Source organism: Microtus pennsylvanicus, chromosome 2 (genome assembly GCF_037038515.1).
Source record: "Microtus pennsylvanicus isolate mMicPen1 chromosome 2, mMicPen1.hap1, whole genome shotgun sequence".
Lineage (NCBI taxonomy): Eukaryota > Metazoa > Chordata > Mammalia > Rodentia > Cricetidae > Microtus > Microtus pennsylvanicus.
This window is the reverse complement of record NC_134580.1, coordinates 581405-605584: the sequence shown is the minus strand read 5'-3', so window position 1 is coordinate 605584 and position 24180 is coordinate 581405. Positions and strand designations below refer to the sequence as shown.

Here is a 24180-nt window from a genome sequence, read left to right as displayed (position 1 = left end):
TAATATCATCACAGGGTGCCATTTGTATACCACTATACAAATCCAGGCACCTCAAAAACAAGTAGAGCTATGCTTCTCAAACCAATGAACAGATCTACCTTACAGCATGAATAATAAAAACCCAGAGACAGATATTGGGGTTCAACCTGAAGGTCAGAAAAGCAAAGCATCCTAGCTATTAGAGAGCTCTTACCTCTTTGAAATCTTCAGACTGAAAGTGAACAAGTTACTGTCTCATCCTGCCTTATATTCCTCCTTAGCACTGGGATTAAAGGCATGCATGCCTGGCCTCTAATTCTAACTAGTGTGGCTGTTGGGATATAAGGTGTGCGCCACCATTGCCTGGCCTGTATGGCTGACTAGTGTGGCTGTTTTGTGTTCTGCTTTTCAGGCAATCTTTGTTTATTAAATACCAATGTGAGTGTGTAAAGCATGGTTAGATTAAATTGTGCACGTTGAGTCTTTTCTTCTGATTCTATAGTAGTTTATGGATGAATAGATATTTTTAGGAGTTTTGTAGACACTTGTGGTAGGACAAAGTGTACATGACATGCAAACATGAATACGCTGCCAGGACAAGGGTGTCTGGACTCTCCCTGCTACGATGGGTCAATAAAGAGTGATGAGTGTCAGAATCAGGGTGAACGTGAAAAGGTTATCACACCATGCCATCTCCATCACAAGACATCCCGTTAGCTCTAGAGAGCTGCTGTCAACTTTGGATATTGCTCAACAACGTTTACTAGAGTTCAAATGCTCTTGGGTCACTGCACTGGTACACTCTTCTGCCCTCCGTGTCTTCAGTATACCTTACACACCCATTTCTTCTCCAGGTCCACCTCACCAATAACAGTTAGTGATTTCACCTCTTGTGTCACTTGAATTCAACAAGAATGATAGAGAGGGCAAGTATGCTCTCTGCAGCCAGGTCCAGTTCGGAATTTTCGATCTACCTTATTTGCCTCTTGTGGATTGGGATACGTCCACTTAATAAAATCCCTTCGAGTACTGCATGATGTAATGTGTATATGACGGTGTCCATCAAGCAAATGATAGGATTATATCAAGAGTGAATGTTTTTTTCCCCTCAAAGATAAAACCCTCATTTGACTTCTGAGAGTGGCAGCAACTTTGCAATTATGCATCAGACAGAATTGTGGGCCACAAAAATTGTTCCATTGATCAGCAGGTGCACATCCCAGACCACCAGGCTTATTCATAATACTTATATATGCTTTTCTTCAACACAGATAACCAGTCCTGGACTAAGGCTACAGTGTCTATGAACTTCTTAGAATAGAGTCCTAAGCCTTGGACTCAGAGACAGCATTCCAAGTACAAACCTAAGCATGGGTGCAGCTCTCACTGTGGCTTCCAAAAGCCAGAGAATAATTTTGTGTGCATCTTGGAAGACAATTTTGGTGCAGAATTTGTAGAGTTATGTGGTCAGTTTTCTTGCTTTAGACTACACTCATCCCAGAGCTACTGACTGACTTGTCTAAGGTCAGAGGTGAGTTAGTAGCAAGGGTGACTCTAGGATCCTCTGGCCATAGCATGATATAGCTATCTTCCCCACAAAATTTATGTCCTCATGACATCCCAGGGATGCCTACAAATGCTGAGGTCTTCTTTATGTTCTACATTCTGTTTGGTTCCTTTTATTCTAGCTTCAATTATACTTTTGTGGAAGAAGTTGAAATGAATCCAAACCAAATAAATGAAACTGAAGGGCTCACACTACTACAGGACACCCAATAGCAAAGATTTCATCATATGTTTTCTTTATTTTTTTATTGCCCTGAAGTTGTTGCTACTTGACTGGGTGCTTCATTTTGGAAGACCATTCTTCTATGGAAGGCCTGCTGCTCAAAATCTGAAATACTCCAGTTTTAAATCCAGGTCCACTAGTTCTTTGTTGTGTGGCCCTGGGGAGGTCTTTTGACTTTACTGTGCCTCTTTCTTCATCCATAATTTGGGACTATGAGAGCCAGAGTTTGGGAATGACTGACGTAAAACAGTATCTTCTGGATATGGCAGAGTTTTTGAATTCATGGGCTTACTTTTGATATAAGTTGCCTGTATAACACTTGTATAAGATCAAGTCAATCAATGTCCCTACATGGAATGGGTAGTCCCTACCCCTAGTGAGGAACTATTGGCTCCTGATGATTGCTGAGAGAGGTACAATCATTTTTTTCTTTGGTGTGTGGCCCCTGGTAGGTTTCCTGTGCTCCAGTGGATACTCCCAAACCTGTGTGCATATAGGAAATGCTAATTGAACTCCATAGTTGACACCACACACACACACACATACAGAGAGAGAGAGAGAGAGAGAGAGAGAGAGAGAGAGAGAGAGAGAGAGATGGAAGGACATCAGTGAGAGAGGTCTTGGTAGAGTTGGAGAAGGGGAAATAGTAAAGATAAATATATAATCAATATACATTATATATAAGAATGATATGGATCATATAATATAATAATAATTAATTAAAATTTTAATAATAATCACAATTAATTGTATAACATTAATTTATATGATACTTGAATAATAGATAAAATTGTGTCTTAAAAATAAATGAAGCTATTTTCTGTCATCATGAAGATAAGAGAATTATTTTTTATTGAAAACTGTAAACTTTAGTTTTCACATATTATTGATCAAAAATGCTCCAGGATCTCAATACCTTATATGTATGAGTCAGATGAGAAATGTGTGCCAAAGTAAATCTTGTTATAATAATGTGTACATGATTGGAGCCATTCCTGGATGCTCTGGGGGTGCTGTGCTGTCTGGTAATAGTCCCTATCACCTGCTGTGGATTGCATGGGCTGAGCTAATGAGAGAAAAACGACTGCTTCCTTTCAATAATTTTGTCTAGAACCTGACAGAGGGCAGTTTCCAAGTCCTGCCCTGCAATAATGGAAAGAGAGGCCAGAAGATGGTGAGGATGGAAGAATTCTGTTACATCCGGGCTGGATTAATCAAGGAGCAGAGCCTAGAGAAGTCGTACAAGTTTTGTGAGTTTTATAAGTAAGCAAAGCTGGCCATGTTCAGGGTGTCTCAGAACCTACAATTAATGCGTTCTCATGGCTCAGGTGCTATCGCATTACAATGTTCTCATGAATTTCCAGGAGCCCAAAGGGATAGGATCTTCTCAGGCCCTGCCTTTATAAGATTTGGTGTTTGTATTCTAACAAATCAAGACTTGGGAGGGTACAGCGGTGGGTTATAATGACCAGAGACTAATCTGGTATCTCTGCAGCCAGAACCTTGAACTCACAACACCTTGACTTCAGGTTAAGGGAGAAATACAATGAAAGCTAACTAATAATAGGAAGGGGCTAGTGATGCCTGGTGTAAAGCCAAGAGCCAGAATTTCACTGTCGGGGAAGTATGGACTCTCTCTCTCTCCAGTGAGTTGTAAACCCAGATTCAAGCTGGCATTTCTGTATTTGGTCCATCTTAGCTTTACCCAGCAGTGTCTGCCTCACGGTTCTCAGTGTGTCTGTAGGAAATCAATCTGTTATAACTCCTCACTCCAAGACCAAGGCTTTTTCTGCACTGTCATAGTGATCTTATTAGTCCAAGTGTGACTGAAGTGCAGGCCGTTGCCGGGTGTTGAGCTGAGCTCTCACGTATGTTGCCCTGCTAATCCTCACAGTGGAACTGTGAGAGCCTGCAACTCCCCACAACTGAGTGGCCCTGGAATTGCTTCCCCACCATGCCCATCACTTCAACCAGAGTGCCATTCTGCAGGATTATTTGCCTCAGAGTGTGTGGTATTTGGTTCAAAGACCCTTCCTCATTGTAATGAAAGAGTACTCCTATCAGTCACATGCAGCTGAAGGAATTTCGTTATTCTGTGTGAGCAACTTTCTGGAAATAAAAATTTGATGAAGTAATGGAAATTGTTACACCTACCAGGATATCCATTTAAATTTACAGAATGGTTTCAGGCCATTCTGATTGATTTCATATTCATAGGAAATTAAGAGACTTGGGAGAGCGGACATGGGAGAATATAAACATGTGACAGTGGCACTTCCTCCTTAGAAGAGAAACATTCTGGCGAAACTGAACAACGTCAGGGACATTCATTTGTTTCTTAATACTATTCACTCACCTACCCATCAAGCAATCCATAGATCCATTAAACCACCAGCCATCCGTCCATCCATCCGTCCATCCATCCATCTGTCCATCCATCCATCCACCCATGTCATCACTTATCTACCCATCCTCTACTCCATCCAAGATCCATCTAGCTATTAATTTGCATAGGTTTCAGTTGCAGTTTATATGTTAAATATGACTAGGTAATTAGTCGGTAATTTTGTCAGAATGTGTGTATTAGCATGTTTGTATACATGTGTATATGTATGAGTGAGTGGGTGCATGTGAATATGTGTATATGTCAGTGTTTATGAGAGCCCGTGTGTGCGTGTGCATGTGTACTTGCATATGCATGCATGTGTGTGAGTCTGTGTGAGTGATTTGTTGGAGGGGACCATTGCTTGTTCATTCCCGGCTACTCAGCCCTGAAATAATCACACAGAAACCATATTATTTAAAGCACTGCTTGGCCCATTAGCTCTGGCTTCTTACTGGCTAACACATATTAATTTAACCCAACTCCATTAATTTGTATATGGCCACGTGGCAGTGACTTACCGGCTAAAGTTTCAGCATGTCTGACTCTGGTGGCAGCTCCGTGGCGTCTCTCTGACTTGGCCCCCCTTTCTCCCAGCAGTCAGCCTAGCTTTCCCTGCCTATCTAAGTTCTGCCTTGCTATAGGTCCAAAGCAGTTTCTTTATTCATTAATGGTAATCACCGCACACAGAGGAGACTCCCACATCAGTCCTTTTGGAAAGAGGCAGAGTAGAAGATGTCATCATCCAAAAGGAGGTTTAGGCCACCTTGCATTTTTCAAGTACATCAGTCATATCTGTCCTTTCCATGTGTAGTATCACATACTTCTCGGAACATACACTTGGCTGATGGGTATTATTGTCCATCTGAAATAAATGAGAAAGCAGGTTCTCTGACAAGTGTAATGACACCCCTAATTTAACACACCTGGTAGATGATGCAGCCAAAATCTGAAGGCCATACCTTCCTGCCACCATGACTCTCTTTATTAGGATAATAATAATAACTATCAATTCAAATAACAATTATCCAATCCTTACTCTGGGATATACTAAATCTCAACAGCAACCCCAGTCAAACTCATGATTCTGATTTGTTTATCTGCATGTCCCATGAAGGAAATTATAGCTCATAGTGGCTGAGCAGTTTTCCTTTAGATCATCTAGTAAAGCTATTTTATTTCTGCTAGTGCCACTAATCTCGATGTTTACATTTCATGATGGAAAATGCCTTCTGTCACAGTTTATATAAGAGTGCTACGGCAAATTTTGAGAAGGGAGTAACCACTTGTCCTCCTTACTCTCCATCCTGTTCTCCGTGCTTAGCTTGTCTGCATTTTCCCACACTGTTTCTTCATAGGAAGGGTGAAATTAAATAGCTTGTGAGCTCTGTGAATATTAACTTACATCTGTGACCTTAGCCCGGAGAAAGTCAGGTGTACTCATGCCTAAAGCTTTAGCAACATGGGCACAATTTCATTACAGAGCATTCATTGCTGAAGCAGATCTCAATATCTGAGGGTCAGTGTCTACATTTCAACACCGATGCCCTCTGGGGAATGCAGACACACTGAATTCACTTGGTCCTTCTTTCCTGGGACAGCTTTCAGTAAGAAACTGAAGAAAGCTGTTGACATTGAAGATAATTCTTTTTGCCCCAGCCTCCCTGCTCTTTTTATTGGCCTTGAGGCTTTAGGATGATGTTGCTACTCCATGAAATGAGATATGAAGTCTGTCCTTATCTCTCATGACTTTTTAGTGAATTCTAACCTCATAACCTCTTCTACATTGGGCCAATCGAACCTTTTCTAAAGATAACATCACACTTGGTGTTAGCCTGGCCCTTCTTCTAGCGGTGATGGGAGCCTGGGATCCTTCTTACATCAATGCAGTCTTTCTCTGTTTTGTGTTGAGCCCCATAGGCGTCCACATTATCACACACCCCATTTTTCTCATCCACTACCCTGTTGCTGTGTTCCCAGTATGGGCCATTTTTCAGCTGAGTAGAGCTAAACTGAGATCAGTACAGAACTTGGAATGGCCTCTCCCATTTCTCTATCATGGCTTTCTGATATCATTCAGCTGGTTTCCAAAATGCACAGATTGAGTACAATTTTTAAGAATCTCTTCAGCATTAAAGTTCCCAGCAGCATGCTTGCATCCTGGTTCTTCTTGTGGAGCACTGGCTTGGGAGGAAAGTGCTTTCTGCCTTGGACTCCTGTTCCTTTCAAGTGTAATGGCATTATACTGAAAACCATATGGATATCATTCAGGTAGAATGTGAACCACATGCATGAAGCATCTGAGACGGTCCCTGTTGCAGGCTGGTTGTGAAGTATCTGCTCTTGTTGATATTTGTGGAGTATCTGAAAGGTAAGCAGCAATAAGGTCACTGTCTTAGGGCTTCTGTTACTGCAGCAAAACACCATGATCCAAAGGCAAGTTGGGGAGGAAAGGATTTGTTGGGCTTATACTTCCACATTGCTGTTCATCACCAAACAGAGCAGGATCTTGGAGGCAAGAGCTGATGTAGTGGCCATGAAGGGGAACTGCTTACTGGCTTGCTCAGCCCACCTTCTTATAGAACCCAGTACCTGCAGCCCAGGAATGGCACCACAGACAGAACAATGACCTGGTCCCTGCCCAATTGATCACTAATTGGTAAAAGAAATGCCTTACAGCTGGATCTCATGATGGCATTTCCTCAACTGAGGCTCCTTCCTCTCTGATGACTCTAGCTTGTGTCAAATTGACACAAAACCTGCCAGTACACACACTGATCTTCAAAATGACAGGTATTTTATTGTTTTTTAATACTCTGCATATATTCTAAAATTAAATCATATCAAAATACAATGGGATGATGAATTGAATGGGGGCCAAAAATAGTAACTCTGAGTTCTAATACAAGCCCTGCTAATCTGTAGTGCGTTCTTTTCCCTTTTTGTGCCTTTCTCATAAGCAACACATGAGTGTGTCTTGTGCTGTAGAAGAATAAATGTAATTATAGTTTCTTAAGGAATTGGTACAGAAGGTGTCTCTCAGGACCAGGTGTTCAGTCTGTATTATTTCATCTGTTGCTTAGAACAATTGATTTTTAATGTGAGAAAACCAATGCTCTGAGACACAAAATGAATTACCCAAGGTCATGTACCATTAGTCACTGACAAATGCAATGCTTAACATAGGGCTGTGTGGGTCAGTGCTGGGAACTTGGGTTCTATCCCATGCTTTCATTTCGTTCTTTGGAACCCTAATTGGAATGTATGTGAGCTGTGTTTATGCCATGATCCCCCACTGCATTTTCTGCTTCTAAATGGCTAAGCATTCCAGATTTGTCAATTAAAACAAAATCCTCTCTGCAGAGACCTCCATCACAGTATGAGATTGCAAGGCAGATTTTCTGGTCTGAGGTTTTAAATTACCCGTGTCATCTCAAGCTGTGCAAGTTGCTTGAAGGTCTCCTTCTACCCAGGCTCATTTTGTTTTCATGATGAAATTTTTTATTGAAGATTTCACACACGCATATAGTGTGTTTTGACAAGTCTAACCCCCCCTCCATTTTCTCCATTCCAGTTCCTCACCTATCCCTGCTCCACTTTTCTCTCCCAACTTCCTTACTTTGAAAAACTGTTCTCTTAATTACTTGAAAATTTTATACAATGTATTTTGATCATATTCACCTCCAATTTCTCCCATATTAGCTAGCCCCCATACCCTGTTCACCCATCTCTGTATCTTCCATTTTCAAATTCTGGTTTTAGTGAAATACTCAGTCCATTTAGACTGCCTCTGTGTACAGTCGAGCGTAGACTCTTCCCCCTTCATTATCCATCAGTTGATAGTAGTTCCTCAGACAAGTGTGAGAGTTCATGAGCTCCTCCTCCACCCATGCTGGTGTTTTGGCTGGTTTGTTTCTGTGCAAGTCTTGTGCATGCAGTTGCAGCTGCAGGTGCTGTGAGTCCTGAGTTCATAGGTGCAGCTGCACTACAGTTCAGATGTTTTCTCCTTCCCTTCCGATCTTCCGGCCTTCTGTTCCTGGAGGGCCACTGGGCCTGCGTCATTTAATCAACAGCAGGCACCCAGAGGAAACTGGAAGCTTCCCTCCTGAGGAGCAGCAAGCAGGATCATCTGAGCACACACCATGTGCCAGCATCTTGGAGGGGGAGAAACTCTTACCTGCAAATATTGCCTCCCTGATTGAAAGTGGATGGCGAGCAGCCACTTTCCCAGAGCAACACAAACAAATGCCTGCTCACACAATTTGGAACTCCCATCTGGCTGGCTCATTAGGTAGGAACTACAGGTCCCCCAGGCAATGCGAATAGAAACAACAGAGGGAGATGTGGGGTGGGAAGGTGCTTCTCAGTCTCCCAGCACATATTTATATGTATTCACGCCCAACCTTTTTAAAGGGGAAAAACACTTAAAAATGAAATGATGCTCACCTAATAAGCATCTTCCTCTTTACTTCTTTTCTTTTTATTTCCTAAATGTGTTTTAATTAAAATAGATTTTCTTCACTTTCCCCTTTCCTTTCCCCCCCTCCTGTCCCTCTCAGGTACCTTCCTTCTAACTGCTCCCATGCTCCCCTACTTTCAGATTGTTTCCTTTTCTTTATTACTGTTACATATGTATGTGCATATTTATGTATATAGATATAGATATTGATGTAGATATGCCTATCAGCTTCTGCTTAACTACATGTGTTACTGGCTGATACGAGTTCTGTGTAGGACCTCCTATTACAAACACACATTTGTTAAGGCACATACCAGATTTGAGATGCAAGGCCTATAGTATGGATAATAATGTCCACCATTTGCCGAAACTCGGTTTTGATTTTCGCATTTATTTCAACTTCTCATCAGCTTCAAAAAGTATCTGATGCTTATTTGCAAAAATAGAAATCAGATAATCTCAAGTTGCCAGGAAAACTAAACAAAACACACCACCACTGTCCATTGCAGTGGCTGCTTTAACTTTACGTGAGTGAGAAAGGAGGCTAATGGTGAGGTTGCCTCAAGACCTCATTGTGTGTGTGGGGGGGGGGGGGGGCATTCTTTCTTCTAGCTTATCAGAGAATTATCTCAAGAGCCTAATTTATATCACTGTGTTTAATTATATTTTCCTGAGCAATAAAATGTTTTGTTTTCTAAAAGCTCACCAGTGATTTTTTTTTTTTTTAGAATTATTCTAGTTATTTTCTTTGTGTGAGTTTCAGACTTATTTTGATTGGAAGGGTGCAGTGGTAGGCTTGATAGGGGATGAGAAGCAATGTTGTGCAGATAAATGTTCAAAGACTGTTTCTTTACAAAGAACAACAAAGAATATATAATGTATCAGGGGCCATGCTCTGCTCCTCCTTCCACCACAGTCAACTCCAACATATCAACTTGACGTCTAAGAGCACGAAGTTGTGCACAATCAATACGCTGCTGCCTGGTGAGGGGAACGCCACTTAAAAATGCAGTAGCTGTGCTAATTGCTTCTATAGACATCCAATTTCAAAACAACTGGATGGAACAAATGTTTATTTATTGCCAACAATTCAGATCTCCTGTTACTAACTGTAAAGGCAGGCATGTAACTTAAATTTGTTGGTTGTTTTATTGCTTCCATTTTTTGTTAGTGGTGTGTGTGTGTTATTTGGAGTTGGTGACCTGAAGAGAGAGCTACAGACCTAAGAAAGGGTATGATATCAAATGATAAAGTAGGAACAATTGCATTGAAGTCAGAGTTTGTTTGAATCCTGACTCTGTCATAGTCCGGGATAAACTGTCTAAATATATTGCATTTTAATTTTTTAGTATGGGGAATAAAGGAATAATCATGCCTTAGAGTGAGTGCAAGAATTAAATAAATTAGTGCGTGTGAATTGTAAATAATGAAACTAACATAGAGGATCACTCAAGGAATTGCAGCAAACCCTTAAAGTAAAAGTCGTGTGAGAAGAGAAGATACCTCAATGCAAAGATTGAGAGGCAAATGAGACTAGAAAGTCCAGACATGTGGAGGATTTCTGGTTTGGATGAATGTTTGATATGCATACCAGTATGGAAGGATCCTGTACCCCTTTCCAATGCATTTATCTCATACAACATTGGTGTGTGTGTGTGTGTGTGTGTGTGGTATGTGTGTCTAAACAATTCTGATGAGAAGTTGCCTATCATTCTTATTTTATTTTTCTGTGTTATATAAAATACTTCCCTGTTATGAGTTTTTAACTTAATTTTTTATTTATGTCTTTTTGTCTTTTTGTGCACTTCCTCATTCATTTCAAGTCTTTGTTTATCAGTAAAGAGTTTGAATGAGAAATGTCCCCTACAGGCTCAAATATTTGAATCCTTTGCTTCTAGTTAGCTGAACTGTTTGGGTACACTGTGGAACTTCTAGGGGCAGAGTGTTGCTGCAGGAAGAACATCACTGGAGTCAGACTTTGGAAGACCACAACCCCACCCCGTTTCTATTTTCCTTTCTCTGCTGCTTGTTTGTGGTTAAACTGTAAACTCTCAGCTTCCTGATCTCGCCATGTGCCTCCATGTCTTCTCTGCCATTAGAGACTCTCCCTCTCGAACAATAAGCCCCAATAAACCTATTTCTTCTCTAGTTTGCCCTGGTTATGGTGCTTTATGACAGCAAAGTAAAATGAATATCAAAATCAGTTATGTGCATTATTATCAGTCTCATTCTCTTTATTTCTGCCCTCTGAGGCATAGAATGTTCTAGAATCCATGAGGTTATGAATGACATCAAATTTGAAATGTTAGACTGCTATTTATTAAATAATTACTTTGCCTTGTCAGCTCTTTTCTTAATTGAAAATAAGTTTTCTATACATTACATTCTGATCAGTTTCCCCTTCCTCTTCTTCTCCCAGGTCCTCCCTACCTCCCTACTCTTTTAACTTCACATCTTCTTTCTCCTTCTCTTCAGAAATCTAGGAGGAAATCAAACAAGAATAAACAAAGAAAAAACACAACAAATGCACACACACACACATACTCACACAACCCATACAAACACAAAATTACAAACCATAATATAAAAGCAAAAGACCAATAAGGTTTGAGATGTTAAAGATGCCCAAACAGAACAATATGAGACAAAAAATTCCAGAAATCCCTCTGAGTTTGTTTTGTATTGCCATCTATTGGCCTCCTTTAAGTGTGGCTTATACACCAAGTGAGACTGCATTAGAGAAACTAATTTTTCCCTTTCTTGCAGCTGTCAATTGGAGCTAGTGTATTGGTTGTGGGTGGGAGCTCAGCTCCACTCCCCATCTCAGTACTGAAATTCCAATTGTAGATGTATTGGTGTGTTTCATGTTCCCTGCCATCCCATTCCTCCACCTCCTCGACCAACACGTCCTCTTTTCTTCCTCTCAATCTTTCTCTTACTTTTTTCTTCCTTCATTTGTACTAACTTTCATTGCAAAAAACTATCTACAAAGATCCATTTCCCACCGTTTGTGATGTGTTGATATTAATGCCATTTAATTTGTTTCAGAATTTCCCTCTCTATCTTTTATCTCATATAGTTTACCTGGAAGCTTTGGAATATCATCTGTTTTTTACTGTTACCATTTAAGACCAGCTTCATCGTCTTCCTGTTTAGGAGAACACAAACACGTATTCTGTTTAGAATTGGTCTTCATTTTGTCGATGGGTCTCTAAAACGGTTACTTTGAGGGAAACAGCAGAGTGCCCTGCCCTACCCAAAGGAAATAACTCATATTCTAAGTTCTCTATCAATTTCCCACATGTTCGTAAGGAATCTTCTCAGTTGTGTGGGGCGAGGAGATAGAGAGAGGTTGCTGTGATTCTCATACAAACAAGCACAAGAAGGGATAATCTCTTTAGGATATCTTTGCTGGCTGTGACAGTGCTGTCCTTATAGGACCCTTGTCATGTGCAATTTTGTGAATTTGTGATTTAAAATCACATTCACGTATGCATTATTTCAGCTTAAAGAACCGAGTCTCTGCAGATTTGGAGTCACTGGAAATTTGAAACTATTTTCTCTCTTACTGGAAGATCTTTGTATTGCTCCCTCTTGGAGTTCACGCTGAGCAGACCCAGCTATGAGACATATTCTCATGATTTCTAGTCAACTGGACAGGAGTTTGGCACAATGTGTTTGGTTCTCTTATTATCAGTGAGGTACCCACAAAACCTTCATGACACCTGTTCACAGTAATCCTGGCATCTGCTTGAGCAGATATATTGAGAAGGGCAGCTGTTCTGTCTTAGGACAAGTGTACAGCCAGGCGCCCAAGTACAATCATAGAGACATTTTTCTCATTGTTATTATCATCATAATGGAAAATCAAATACTTCTGTATGCCTAAAATTTGACAGTCACCCCAAACACTTCGTATTCTAATCACTAATCCTGAGTACTAAAGGTACTATCCCTTTTACAGGTGAGAAAGTCAAGCAGGACATTAGATGATATAAGTCAAGGTCATAAAGACAATGGTAAGTGAACATCAGAGTTCACACACCTTCCGTGACTCTGTACCATCGCAAGTCTACACAAAAGACATTTTCAGCCACATCATCAGTGAGGGAATAGCAAAGAATTTCCACTATGACTCCATCATCTGTATTATTAAGATCTGAGTACCAAGGGCATCTCTGCTCTTATTCTAACCAGAACAGCAATCTCTCTCTCTCAGATTTACCCTAGGTGTGTGACTGGCGGAAAGATTGGGATCACAGATATAGGAGGTGTCTGTTTCACACACGTGTTAGGAACCAATAACTGAGATACCACATTACTGGTGAAATCTGGGGTCAGACACACATTGCTTAACTGTTCAGGTCTTGAAATGTGCTGTGATTCTGTGGGGTTGGGACATGTGAGCATCTTTAACCATGAGTCAAAGGTTTCTTAGATAAAAAGCTTCCTGCTGAAGCCTATTTGACTCTTGGAACTAGTAGTTCCAATATCAGCTTTTGACATTTTCATTATAGTGATTTTATTTCAGGTCATACCATAGGGTCAGAGGATCATTTCTTAATATACCAAAATGAAAGTGATCATTGCAAAATATTGTACATCTCTGCATTCCTTTCATATTCTACTGCTTCTGGATTTATGAAAAGTAGCATGTGGAATCTGAGTCACTCAGAGAATTGCAGATATTGAAGTTGGGTTGTATAGCCCTGATGTTTACCAGGGGACTCTGCCATTGGGATTGTCTTCTGACTATCCATTCTTTCAGCCACGTGTCCATCTGTCCTTCCAGACATCCCTTTGTCCATTCATGTATTCTTCCTTTCTTCTATACATCCATCCTTCCATCCAATCATCCATCCTTCCATCCATCCATGTCTATTCATTGATATGACACTTATGTAATTTAACCATGCTAATTTTTGGAGATTTAGAGGACATAACATAGTTTGTCTTCTCCAGCAGCTGGTATTGATAGAGCTCTAAGGAAACAAAGGAGCAACAGGTACATTCCTATTCTCAAGCTACTTCAAAGAAAACAGAAAACACGTGACGTAGAGATGACACTAGAAAATTAGTGATCAGAGAAAGAGTACATGTTGGGTTCCTAGTAATGAAAGACTAATCAAGAAAGTAAGACAAGCCAATGAAACTTAACACGTCTTACATTGTTTACCCTAAAGTAAAATTCAACTTATATGGTCTAGAATTATAATACCTAAAACTTTAGTTAACTACTAGGTTGTTCACTTTCTGTTGCTGTATGTAATAAATACTTGTATTAATATCATCTTTGTCTTAGTCACTGTTCTATTGTTGTGGAGAGACACCACAACCAAGGCTATGAAAGAAGGCATTTAATTGGGGGCTTGCTTACAATTTCAGAGGCTTAGTCCATTTTCATCACGACAAGAGCGTGGTGGCCTCCCTGACAGTAGGACAATGGCTGAGAGCTACATCCTGCTCCTCAGGTCGAGAGAGAGAGAGACTCTGGGCCTGGCATTGCCTTTTCAAACTGCCAGTGACATACTGTTTATAAGAAAGCCAGACCTCCTAATCTTTCTCAAAGAGTGTAACTCCATGGTGACTAAGCATTTAAATATATGAGCCTATGGAGCCATTCTTATTCAAACTGCCACAAATTTATAAAGACAAAAGATTCACTGTGGTACCTGGTATTAAAAGTTTTGGTGTGCAGAATGTTGGCCAGGAAAGGACAGTCCATCATGACTGACATGTGTGCTGGAAGAGCTCTATTTATCTCTTGCTGTCTGGAAGGCAAATAAAAAAGAAGAGGAGTGAGGTTCAATATCACTCTCAATCCATGCCCTAAATGACCTAACTTTCCTCCTTTAGGCCCCAACTACAAAACTTCCTCGCCTCCTACTAGCACTGCAGGATGATGGCCAGGCCTTCAACACATGGACCTTTGGGGGCATTCAGGATCATACTAGAGCACATATCTCTGTGTCTATGTACAGACACACAGCTTCCCTGAGCCACCGCTGATATATGATAGTTTCGTTATTCTTAGTAGTTTTGTTATGATGAAGAAATATGGAAGCTTGCACATGTCATCAGGCTACTGTTGCCCTAACACATCTATGTTGTTAAAGTGATGTATATGGCTCATATGAAGATTCTGGAGGCTGGGGATTTGAAATGTTCCCCACTGAGAGCTAACCCAACATGCCAGGAGTGCTGCCTGCCTTCCTTTTGGTTTTTCTAAGAGAATATCTTACATATTCCCAGAGTCTAGAAACTACAGCATCCCTGGGAAGAAGATTCATGTTTCAAAGCTACCAATGTGAGGGGGAGCCTTTCTCTCCCTGTGTTATTGTCTCTCTCCTCTTCTACTTATTGGACCGGCTACATCCCAGTTATCCAAAATAATCATTCCCAGCCTCCAAAGCTATCTTATTGGATTGACTACCCCAGGGTTATCCAAAATAATCATCTCCAGACTTAAAACCATCTTATTACCAGCTTGCCTTCCATCTGAAACCTTGATTCTTTTTGATTAATGCGTTAACAGGTGACCCCTACTCATACTGATGGCAGTTGGTAGAAAACGACTGTTAACATTATTGTTTCTAAAAAGGAGCTCTGCAAATACGGCTTCTTAAACATCAGCAAAACATCTGGTTTTGTACCCCATGCAATCTTCACACCTCTCTTCATGTTGAGTTGATCGTCCTACCCCATTGTTCTCCAAGGGGATGACTAAGTCTATCCTCCTTCAAAACATATTTAAATCATACCCTTTAGAAAATGTGTCTCTGAGATTATTTCATGATTTACGCATAAAACCAATGTTGTTCTTAAAAATTTGCATACATTATTTGCTTTGTGAATGTGGATGGCTTTTCTTTATTCCTAGATATTATTTTTTCTCATGTTTCGCATAGAAATAATGGTAAATTCATCCAATACATCCTGAAGAAATCAAGGGTCACCAGCTGTATTAGGTATGAATATTCAGTTTATAGGCTTATCAATTGGTAGAAACTTCAAATGAAATAAAAGAAAATTGCTACGAATAAGTTTTAAATATTCTGTTTCACCAGGACAGAAACAAACAGGCATACCTAACTAAAACTTATTTCCATCAATGGACACCTACAAAGAATGTGATATTAAAGGTGATGGTTGATTCCACAAAAGGAAATTCATTAAGAACAAGTGCTTTTAAGACATAATAACTCAGAGAGAGGTTTGGAATCATTTATAAAAGAAGTCTAATTTATGCAATAAATAGCACTGCTGATAGATGTAGAAAAAAGCTAAAACTAAGTTTTTTTCTTGAACAGAGATTTCTCATTGCCCTTCTCTAGTACCATGGTTTTGACAAGGGGCCAGGTCTTCCCAGCAGCTCCATTCTTTTGCATGCTCAGCACTTGAGATGGTGCCGTTTTTCACAGAGGACTAACACGTTCGTGGGAACTAAGCAGGACGGCGTACATACAAGTTCTTAGTGCTTGTTAGTCCTAGAATGGCAATACATCTTGAGCTCAGTCTGCTGCTTCAATCAAGTACAGTGTGATAGGAGACTGATGAATAGACTGGGGTGTTGTGCTCAGAGGAGATGTCATAAGAATATGACGGTTATGGAGCTGATGGGATTGAGGCCAGTTCCCTTGCTGGTAGAGTTTCTGAAATGCATGGGTAAAGGCATTTGTATTGAGGAGAGGCTTCGATGACTGGCCTTGAGGGAGGGAGCCTGCAAATACAGTCTGCCTTGTCGACAGTGCTTTATTGCTAGTGCTGGGGCTAAGGCTGATGTGCTGCATTTTTCCTATTGATGCTGCTCCTGTCGTTATAGTTGATTTTTAAACTGATTCCTAGCATTTTAAAGATGGTTTATGGGGAAATCAAATGTCTTCCTCCAAGAAGATAAAAGATCAGGCAACAGAGTAGTGTTCTTGAATTGTGGTGAGGAGTCGCGGTGACATCTCATGTACCCTGTAGATGTGACAGCCTTTGCTTACCAGAGTGACACAGCCTAGAATCATCCAGGCAAAGAGTCTGAACAGTTATCTAGGTCAAGTGGTCTCTAGACTTCTCTGTGGAGGACTGTCTCGATTGTTAATTAAGGTGGGAAGACCTACCCTTGCACTATTTCATTGGCAGGGTCCTGAATGGTCTTAAGAATGAAAAAACTAGCTGTGCATACACATAACCAGCCATGGATGTGTGTAGTCTCTTTCAGCTCTTCATGGTGGGTGGGACCAGCTGCTTGAGCTCCTGCCTTGGCTTCCCCTCAATAATAGACAGTCACCTGGAGTTGAAAGCCTAATAAATTCTTCCTGCCCCTATATTGGTTTTGTTTGTTTGTTTGTTTGTTTTTTTTTGTTTTGTTTTGTTTTGTTTTGTTTTTTTTTGGTCAGGCTATTTGTTATAGCGACAGAAATGAAACTAGGGCAATTTCTTTTCCCAATCATTCTCTCTCTCTCTCTCTCTCTCTCTCTCTCTCTCTCTCTCTCTCTGTGTTTGTTTATTTCAGCCTGGTGAGGCACACACATCCACTCTTTACTTTGATTTTCTCCCTACCCCTGGCAACAAATGATCTGTATTCCCCTTCTGTTATTTAGCCTTTTCAAGATTGCTTTGCCAATGAAATCATCCACCTCTTGGAATGGGCTTCTTTGGCTCAGCCTAATTGTCTAGAGACCCATCCAGGATGTTCTTGGCTCTGATTTGATTTTTGGATATGGGCCTTTCCGTGTAGCTCAAACTCTGTTTGAGCTGTCTCTTTCTCTCCTGCTTCCCCAGCCAGGTAAATAGGATTATAGAGTCACAAGCCAATGTTACCAGCACACCCACCCTGCTGAATGAATTAGTATGTACAAACTGCAGAACAGTGGTTGGTCATTTAATGCTTGGGCTTTTACTCTTTTGACCACTCTCTCTGCTTCACCTAATGACTGTTACAATTTAACTTCACAGAAACAGCAACCAAGGGTTCACTTTTCAAATCCTTATTTACAGCATCCTATGGCCTTTTCCACAATAGACAGCATGACATGTGAGATACCATCTTACTGTGGTCTCAGGTTGCATTTCCATGATCCCTACCTTATGCAAACTGTTTCTTTGTTTTTTTTTTTTTTTTTGGAAGATGCCTCTTTACCTCCTTTGCCTACATTTTGTTGATGTTTCTAAATTTGTTTCCTTTTCATTAAGTGGACAGAATAATGGGTTTCATTATGACATCTTTAAATATACTGGGGACATGACTGTTCATTTCCTTGATTTAATTCGAGAGTTTTATTGGTTTATTATTGTTTTGGAGTTTTATAAGCTCATTCCATATCATGTTTATGGAACAGTTCATTACCAGACATAACAGGTATATGATTTTCAAAGATTTCCCTCCATGTGAAGAATGCTATGCACTCTGTTTATTTCTTCTGCTGTGCAACAGCTTCTTTGGTATGCTTCCTCTTGTTTATGTGTTGTTTGTGCCTTTGATGGCAGAGTAAATCAATCATTGCCAATATTAAATTTGTTTTGATTTTGAGTCTTTCTGTTTTGGGTATTGTGTTTAATTCTTTACTACACTTTGAGTTTTGTAAATGATCTTAGGGGGTATTCTGATATCTTTCATGGATATACAGTTGCCCAACATTATTTCCTGGTAACTATCTTCTTTTCTTCCATGAGTTCTTCATGTTCTTGTCAAGAATGTGCTGAGCTCAATCTATATTCTTGTTTTTTGCTTTTGAATATATTCTATTGGCCAATGACTCGCACATGTAGCAACACTTGGTTCAGATTACTATAAATTGTGGTGCAATTTGAAAACAAGAAATCTGATGTCTGCAGAACCTTCTACAAAGTTACCACAATTAGCAAATACTGAGTCACCCTTCCTAGGTATAATGGCTCCCATGAGCTTCTTTTTAACTTTCTTTCAACAGGTCAATACTTAACCTTGGACCAGGGAGATGACTCAGTCAGGCAAATCCTTGCCTTGCAAGCATGAGGACCTGAGTTTGCTGTCTAGAACTCACACTAAAATGCCAATGTGTTGATGCTAAGCCCAGCACTGGGGTGGGGTGGGGTGGGGGTGGACAGGGGTTCCTAGAGCTAAACTATAAGCCGGTCTAGCTTTTTCATGGGTTCCAGGCCAAGTGAGAAACCCTGTCTCAAAAATAATGTGAATGATATTTAAGGAATGACACTCAAGTTTAAATACTGCTCTCTCTCTCTCTCTCTCTCTCTCTCTCTCTCTCTCTCTCTCTCTCTCTCCACACACACACGCACACGCACATGCACACACATACATGCAGATGCATCCCCTTCTGCATATAAACACCCTCCTCACACACACATTATCTAACCTTCCTTCATGTGTGTCTCTGTTGAGGGGTACCTTGCCATATATAAAATTTATTAACATTAATTCCAGCCGTCTTCTCCCTTACTCATTCCGAATTGAGTCCCATTCATTCCATACAGTTCCTCTCAGGACTATTACTGGGGACATGGCTTTGGAGAACTGATCAGCCATCAAACACCACCCTAGGGTGGACATGTTTAATAGTTAAAAAAAAATCAACCCGAAGCACAAAATTGCCAAATGCAAATGTGTTTGCAGGATCAATCCCTCAATCTCCCTTGCAGTCCAGATGTCAGGTGCTTCTATTGATTGCCACAAAATTCATGTTTGTGAATAAGCAGAAAGGAGATGGAAGCTTCGAATCTGAGGCTAACTAAATGTTAACAAGTATGTGAGCCTACAACAATAGAATTCACAAACAATGAATGCAATCTCCATGAGATTTGCTAATGTTTTCTCCTTCACTGCAGCTTCAATCGTGAACCCCAAAGTGTACTTGTCATGGAGGAAAAAGGTGTTTAATTTTAATGAAATCAGATACACCCACGTCTGCTTTTATAGGCCACACTTTGGATTTAGAGCCTAAGAAGTCTTCTTAGTTCTGTATTTAGAACATATTTAAAGCATTTCTATTTTTCTTAATGTGTCATAGGCTTGTATTATTAATTTTAATAGAAAATAATTCTTTCATACAATGTGTTTTTATTATGGTTCCCCTCTCTGACTCCTCCCAGTTTCTCCTCCTCCCTCCCATCTGGATCTACTCCCTTTCTCTAACTAGAAAGAAAACAGACTTCTAAGGGAAAATATTAAAATATAATAGGATCAGACAAAGCTAAGCAAGTCAGAATAGGACAAAACAAACGAACAGAAGGAAAAGAACCCAAGAAAAAGCACAAGAAACAGAAAGAGATGCAGAGACACAATTGATTGCACACTCGGGAGTTCCATAAAGACACAGAACAATAAAATTGAAAACCATAATAAATATGCAAAACCTGTGGGGTAATAAATTAAAGAAGTAAAAATTCTTTAAAATTAAAGATAAGGCCCTGATATGACATTATAAGACAAGGAACCTCTAAAGGTGCCTTTGAGCTGAGTTTGTTTTCTGTTGGCCAACAACTGCTGGGCCTGCTGTCTACCATTAAGAGTAGTTTGCTTCCTAGTGAGACTCTCTTGAATAAAACTAATTTTTAATTTGCAAGTGGTTAGCAAAATGTCTTCTGGCTTAGGGATGGGAGCATGTGTCCACATCTGCATTTTACTCTATGACTACATCTGGTACAGACTTCTGCAGGCCCTGTACATGCTGCCTCAGTGTCTGAGTTCCATATTTGGAGGGTCTTGTTTTCTTGATGTCCTCCATATCCTCTGGTTCTTACACTGTTTCTGCCTCCTGCTTCCTCCTCAGGCTTCCCTGACTACTGAGTGACGGGATTTGATTGAGACAATCCATTTAGGGTTGAGTGTTCCTAGGTCTGGTTATGGGTCTCTGTATTTGTTCCCATCCGCTGCAGGAGGAAGCTTCTTTGATGATGGTTGAACAAAGTATTGATCTATGGGTAAAGCAGAATGTCACTAGCAATCATGTTATTGCTCTAGTCTCTTTGTAGAACAGTAGTATTTAGTTTTCCTCTAGGTCCCTGAGCTATTTAATCTCAGGTTCTTGGTCACCCACACAGTTTCAGGCATGAGTTTCATCTTATGGAGTGGGCCGAAAATCAGATATTGATTGGCTACCTCTACAGGCTTTATGCCACCATTGCACGGGGGTTTCTTGCATGTAGGACACCATTGTAGATAGAAGGATTTGTATCTGGGTTGGTGTTTACATTTTTTTGTAGTGTGTAATATACTTTCTAGTACTAAGAACAATAGCCAGTAGTGGTAAAGCCTCTGGGTAGGCTGCAGCTCTACTTCTCCATGTTAAATGAATTGTGTAGGTGGTGTCTTCATAGGTCTATATTTTTTCATTTAACTGCAAGACCAATTTGGGAAAAATTTTGTGGGGAGAACATTTTGAAAATGTAAAATGGAACTTTTAAATCCGAGGTTTGTTTATAATTATTGTTTTCTATGGGTGTTCAATTGCTTCAAGAAAACATGTTAATAAGATGCCTTTTCCCGCTTTGCACAGAATCTCTCTCTCTCTCTCTCTCTCTCTCTCTCTCTCTCTCTCTCTCTCCTCTCTCTCTCTCCCCCTCAATCTCTCTCTCTCTCTCTCTCTCTCTCTCTCTCTCTCTCTCTGTGTGTGTGTGTGTGTGTGTAAAACAATGATGGTATCATGAATTTAAAATGAGTTAGTGGGAGAATAGGAGGAGTTTGAGGGCATATAATGATACAAATATCTTATCTGTGCATGAAATTCTCAAAACAAACAAAACAAATTAAAACACCCACAAGTGTTGCTAGTGTATTTTTGACTTTGCTACCATGGAGTGGAGGTGGAATTCTAGGTTCCTATATAGTCTCCACTGAAATCAGAGTCATTACTATCTGCTAAAGATGAAAGTCTGGATCACAATGGAAATGAAAGTCTGCTCTCAGCTAACTGTCAAGGTGAAGTTTTGTTACAGCCTGGTAATTGTAACCTTTACAGTGGCTGGAGGTGCTGCCGTTTTTGGTGTTACTAGGAGAATGCAGAGAGCTGTTATCTATAAGTTTTTTGGTTTTGCAATATTCTTCCCTGTTTGTGTGTATGTATGTGTGTGCATATATGTGTATAGGTGTTATATGTGTATATATATATATTTGGTGTGTACATATATATGTGTGTGTGTATATGTGTTTATGTGTGTATGTCTGTATGTCTATATGCATATGTGTATGTATATATGTGTGTATGTATGTGCATAGGTGTTATGTATAAATATATATGTATATGTGTCCAGTCATTAGTGTTTCTGGTTTGTTGGCTAAGACACCCCCCAATATCCTGTTTAGGGCACAGGAGGTAAAAGCAGAAGGTAGTAAAGTTACTGTCTTCCTTCTCTCTGAGTTCCTGGCCTGTCTGTCTCCCCATCATTTCCTCCTTGTTCTTATTTTGTGCTGATAGAGTTTTACTTGTGCTTGGGGGAAAACAACTAGAAAAACATAAGCATTGACTGTCCTATCCTCTAAGGCAGACGTCATGCCAGATAGTTACCATTTTTCTTTCTTTCTTTCTTTCTTTCTTTCTTTCTTTCTTTCTTCCTTCCTTCCTTCCTTCCTTCCTTCCTTCCTTTCTTATTTATTTATTGTTTCCTTTTTTCCCCTCAATTGGGGGCCTTATTTTGATATTCTTCTCATTTTACAGATATAAAGAAAGCACAGAAAATTATGCAAAAGATTCAAAGTCACTCAGCTCGCACATGTCAGAGAAAGTTCATAAATTTACATGGTAGTCAGATTTAGCCAGCTCAGAACTCTTACCCAGACTCCAGTCATATAGCCAGGGCCTGTGCTTTGAATGTCACATACCCTATGTTCATCATGTACCCATGAGAGTAACACCCAAGGCCTTTACCAGAAATATTCTGTTCTGTGAGTATTCCTGGTACCACCGACATAGTGGCACACAGCTTCCTAGCTAGGAGCACAGTGAGACACAGGACATTTGTTCGTTGTCTATTTACTTCCATTTTACCGTCCTCATGGGTTTGAAAAGTGTGGAAGGAGAGGACAATTATGCCAGAAGTCGTCCCCAAGTATATATAAGCGAAAAAGGCATCAAAAGCAAGCACCACGGCAAACACAGGGAGAGGTTCCTAAGAGCATGGGAGCCTGTGTAGGAGTCCCAGATGTGGACATGATGAAAAGAAAATGCAGCAAGACAAATATGGTGGGGAACGTGGTTAGTGATAATATTCAGAAATGGCAGCCTGGCTTCTACACACCTCAGGGAAGTGTGTGGGTGAGGGCTGTGTGCTATTTTTTTATAAGACAGCAAGTCAGTCTGTATCTGGATTTTCAGTTTTACATGTGCTGTCTTCCTGTGGCAGTTGATGTTTCTGAAGAAGCATGTTTTCATAAGACTGCCACATGGCTTACCTGTTCCTTTTCTGTATTGGCAATCACCTCCAACCTTTTTCATTCTTATGTGATCTCAAGTGATGCAATTTCCTGTCTCTTACCCTTTAATTGCTCCAATAAAATGCATTCTATTTTGCTTCCGGATGACTGCATTTTATCCAGAGCCTTTGATGGTTTCCTGTGTCTTTTCATGTCAAGTCTAGATAGCTTTAGAAGCCACACTAAGAAATCATGTTGTTATGGCTCTGTCTCTGCTCTTTTCTTAGGTATTATCAGATCCGAGTGACCTTGAAAGTGTCATCAAGGATCCCCCACAGACTGAGTGCTTCCATCGTTGGGCAGTCCGGTGAGTAGAAAGCATGTCTCCTGCCTCATGGGTCTAGCAGAACACAGAGCAGAGAACACTGTCATCATCTGTACCAGTGGGTTCAGGAAAGGCAGACCCACTATTGGAAGTAGATTTGTGTAAACATTGTTGTTAAGGAGGGTTGGGTAAATAAAAATCACTCTTAGCAGTGGCTGATAGCTGGGGGAACTGTCTGCAGCAGGTTGACTGAAGTCACATCCTGGATTAAATGGATGAGAAATGACATTTAGCTGATAGGTAAGGAGAAGCTGGTTGCTATGGCTTCAGGGGACTGAGTAAGTAAACAGTTCTGCTGGTACTTTCTAGGCAAATAGAGAGTCCGAATGCCATCACCCATTGTAAAAGGAGCATCAAGGAAAATCCAGGTCCTAATTCTGATGCTGAAGATCTAAGTGGAAATCCATGGCTTTGAGGAGCCATTCTGAGGGAACACAGTGCGAAATAAAGAACCTTGTGGATAGGAAATACTTGTGGGAGACTATAGAGCAGAAGAACAGAGTAGTGCAGGCACAAATAGGGCAGAATCACACAGTCTAGTGAGTCTTAAAAGAAACGATTCGGTCTTCAGGGCAGAGAAAGAGAAAGGAAGGGAATGAACAGGACAACTGCCAAGCACCTGTTCACTGGTAGAAGTAAGAGTGACCCTGATTGTCAGAAACAAGGTATAGAAGAATGCTGGTCCCAGCCACACTTTATAAAAACCCATTTGAAATGGGCAAAAGCATCATGATGTGTCAAAATGTACACTTGAGATCTTATAAGTGAGAAGTGCAGACACCAGACCTATAAAGAGAAAGACTCGTTGAGCCACCTGCCCCTTCCACAAGTCTGAGCCTAGCAGGCAGGT

At 40.4% G+C, this 24180-nt stretch overlaps 1 protein-coding gene across 1 annotated transcript in view; it reads left to right on the top strand.

The window, feature by feature from the left end:
• Positions 1-24180, top strand: part of Fam135b (family with sequence similarity 135 member B) — a 194086-nt gene that overhangs the window by 116862 nt on the left and 53044 nt on the right. Inside the window, exon 3 of the mRNA XM_075963480.1 lies at positions 23233-23312. Within this exon, the coding sequence (XP_075819595.1) occupies positions 23233-23312 (80 nt within the window). The remainder of the gene's footprint in view (positions 1-23232; positions 23313-24180) is intronic.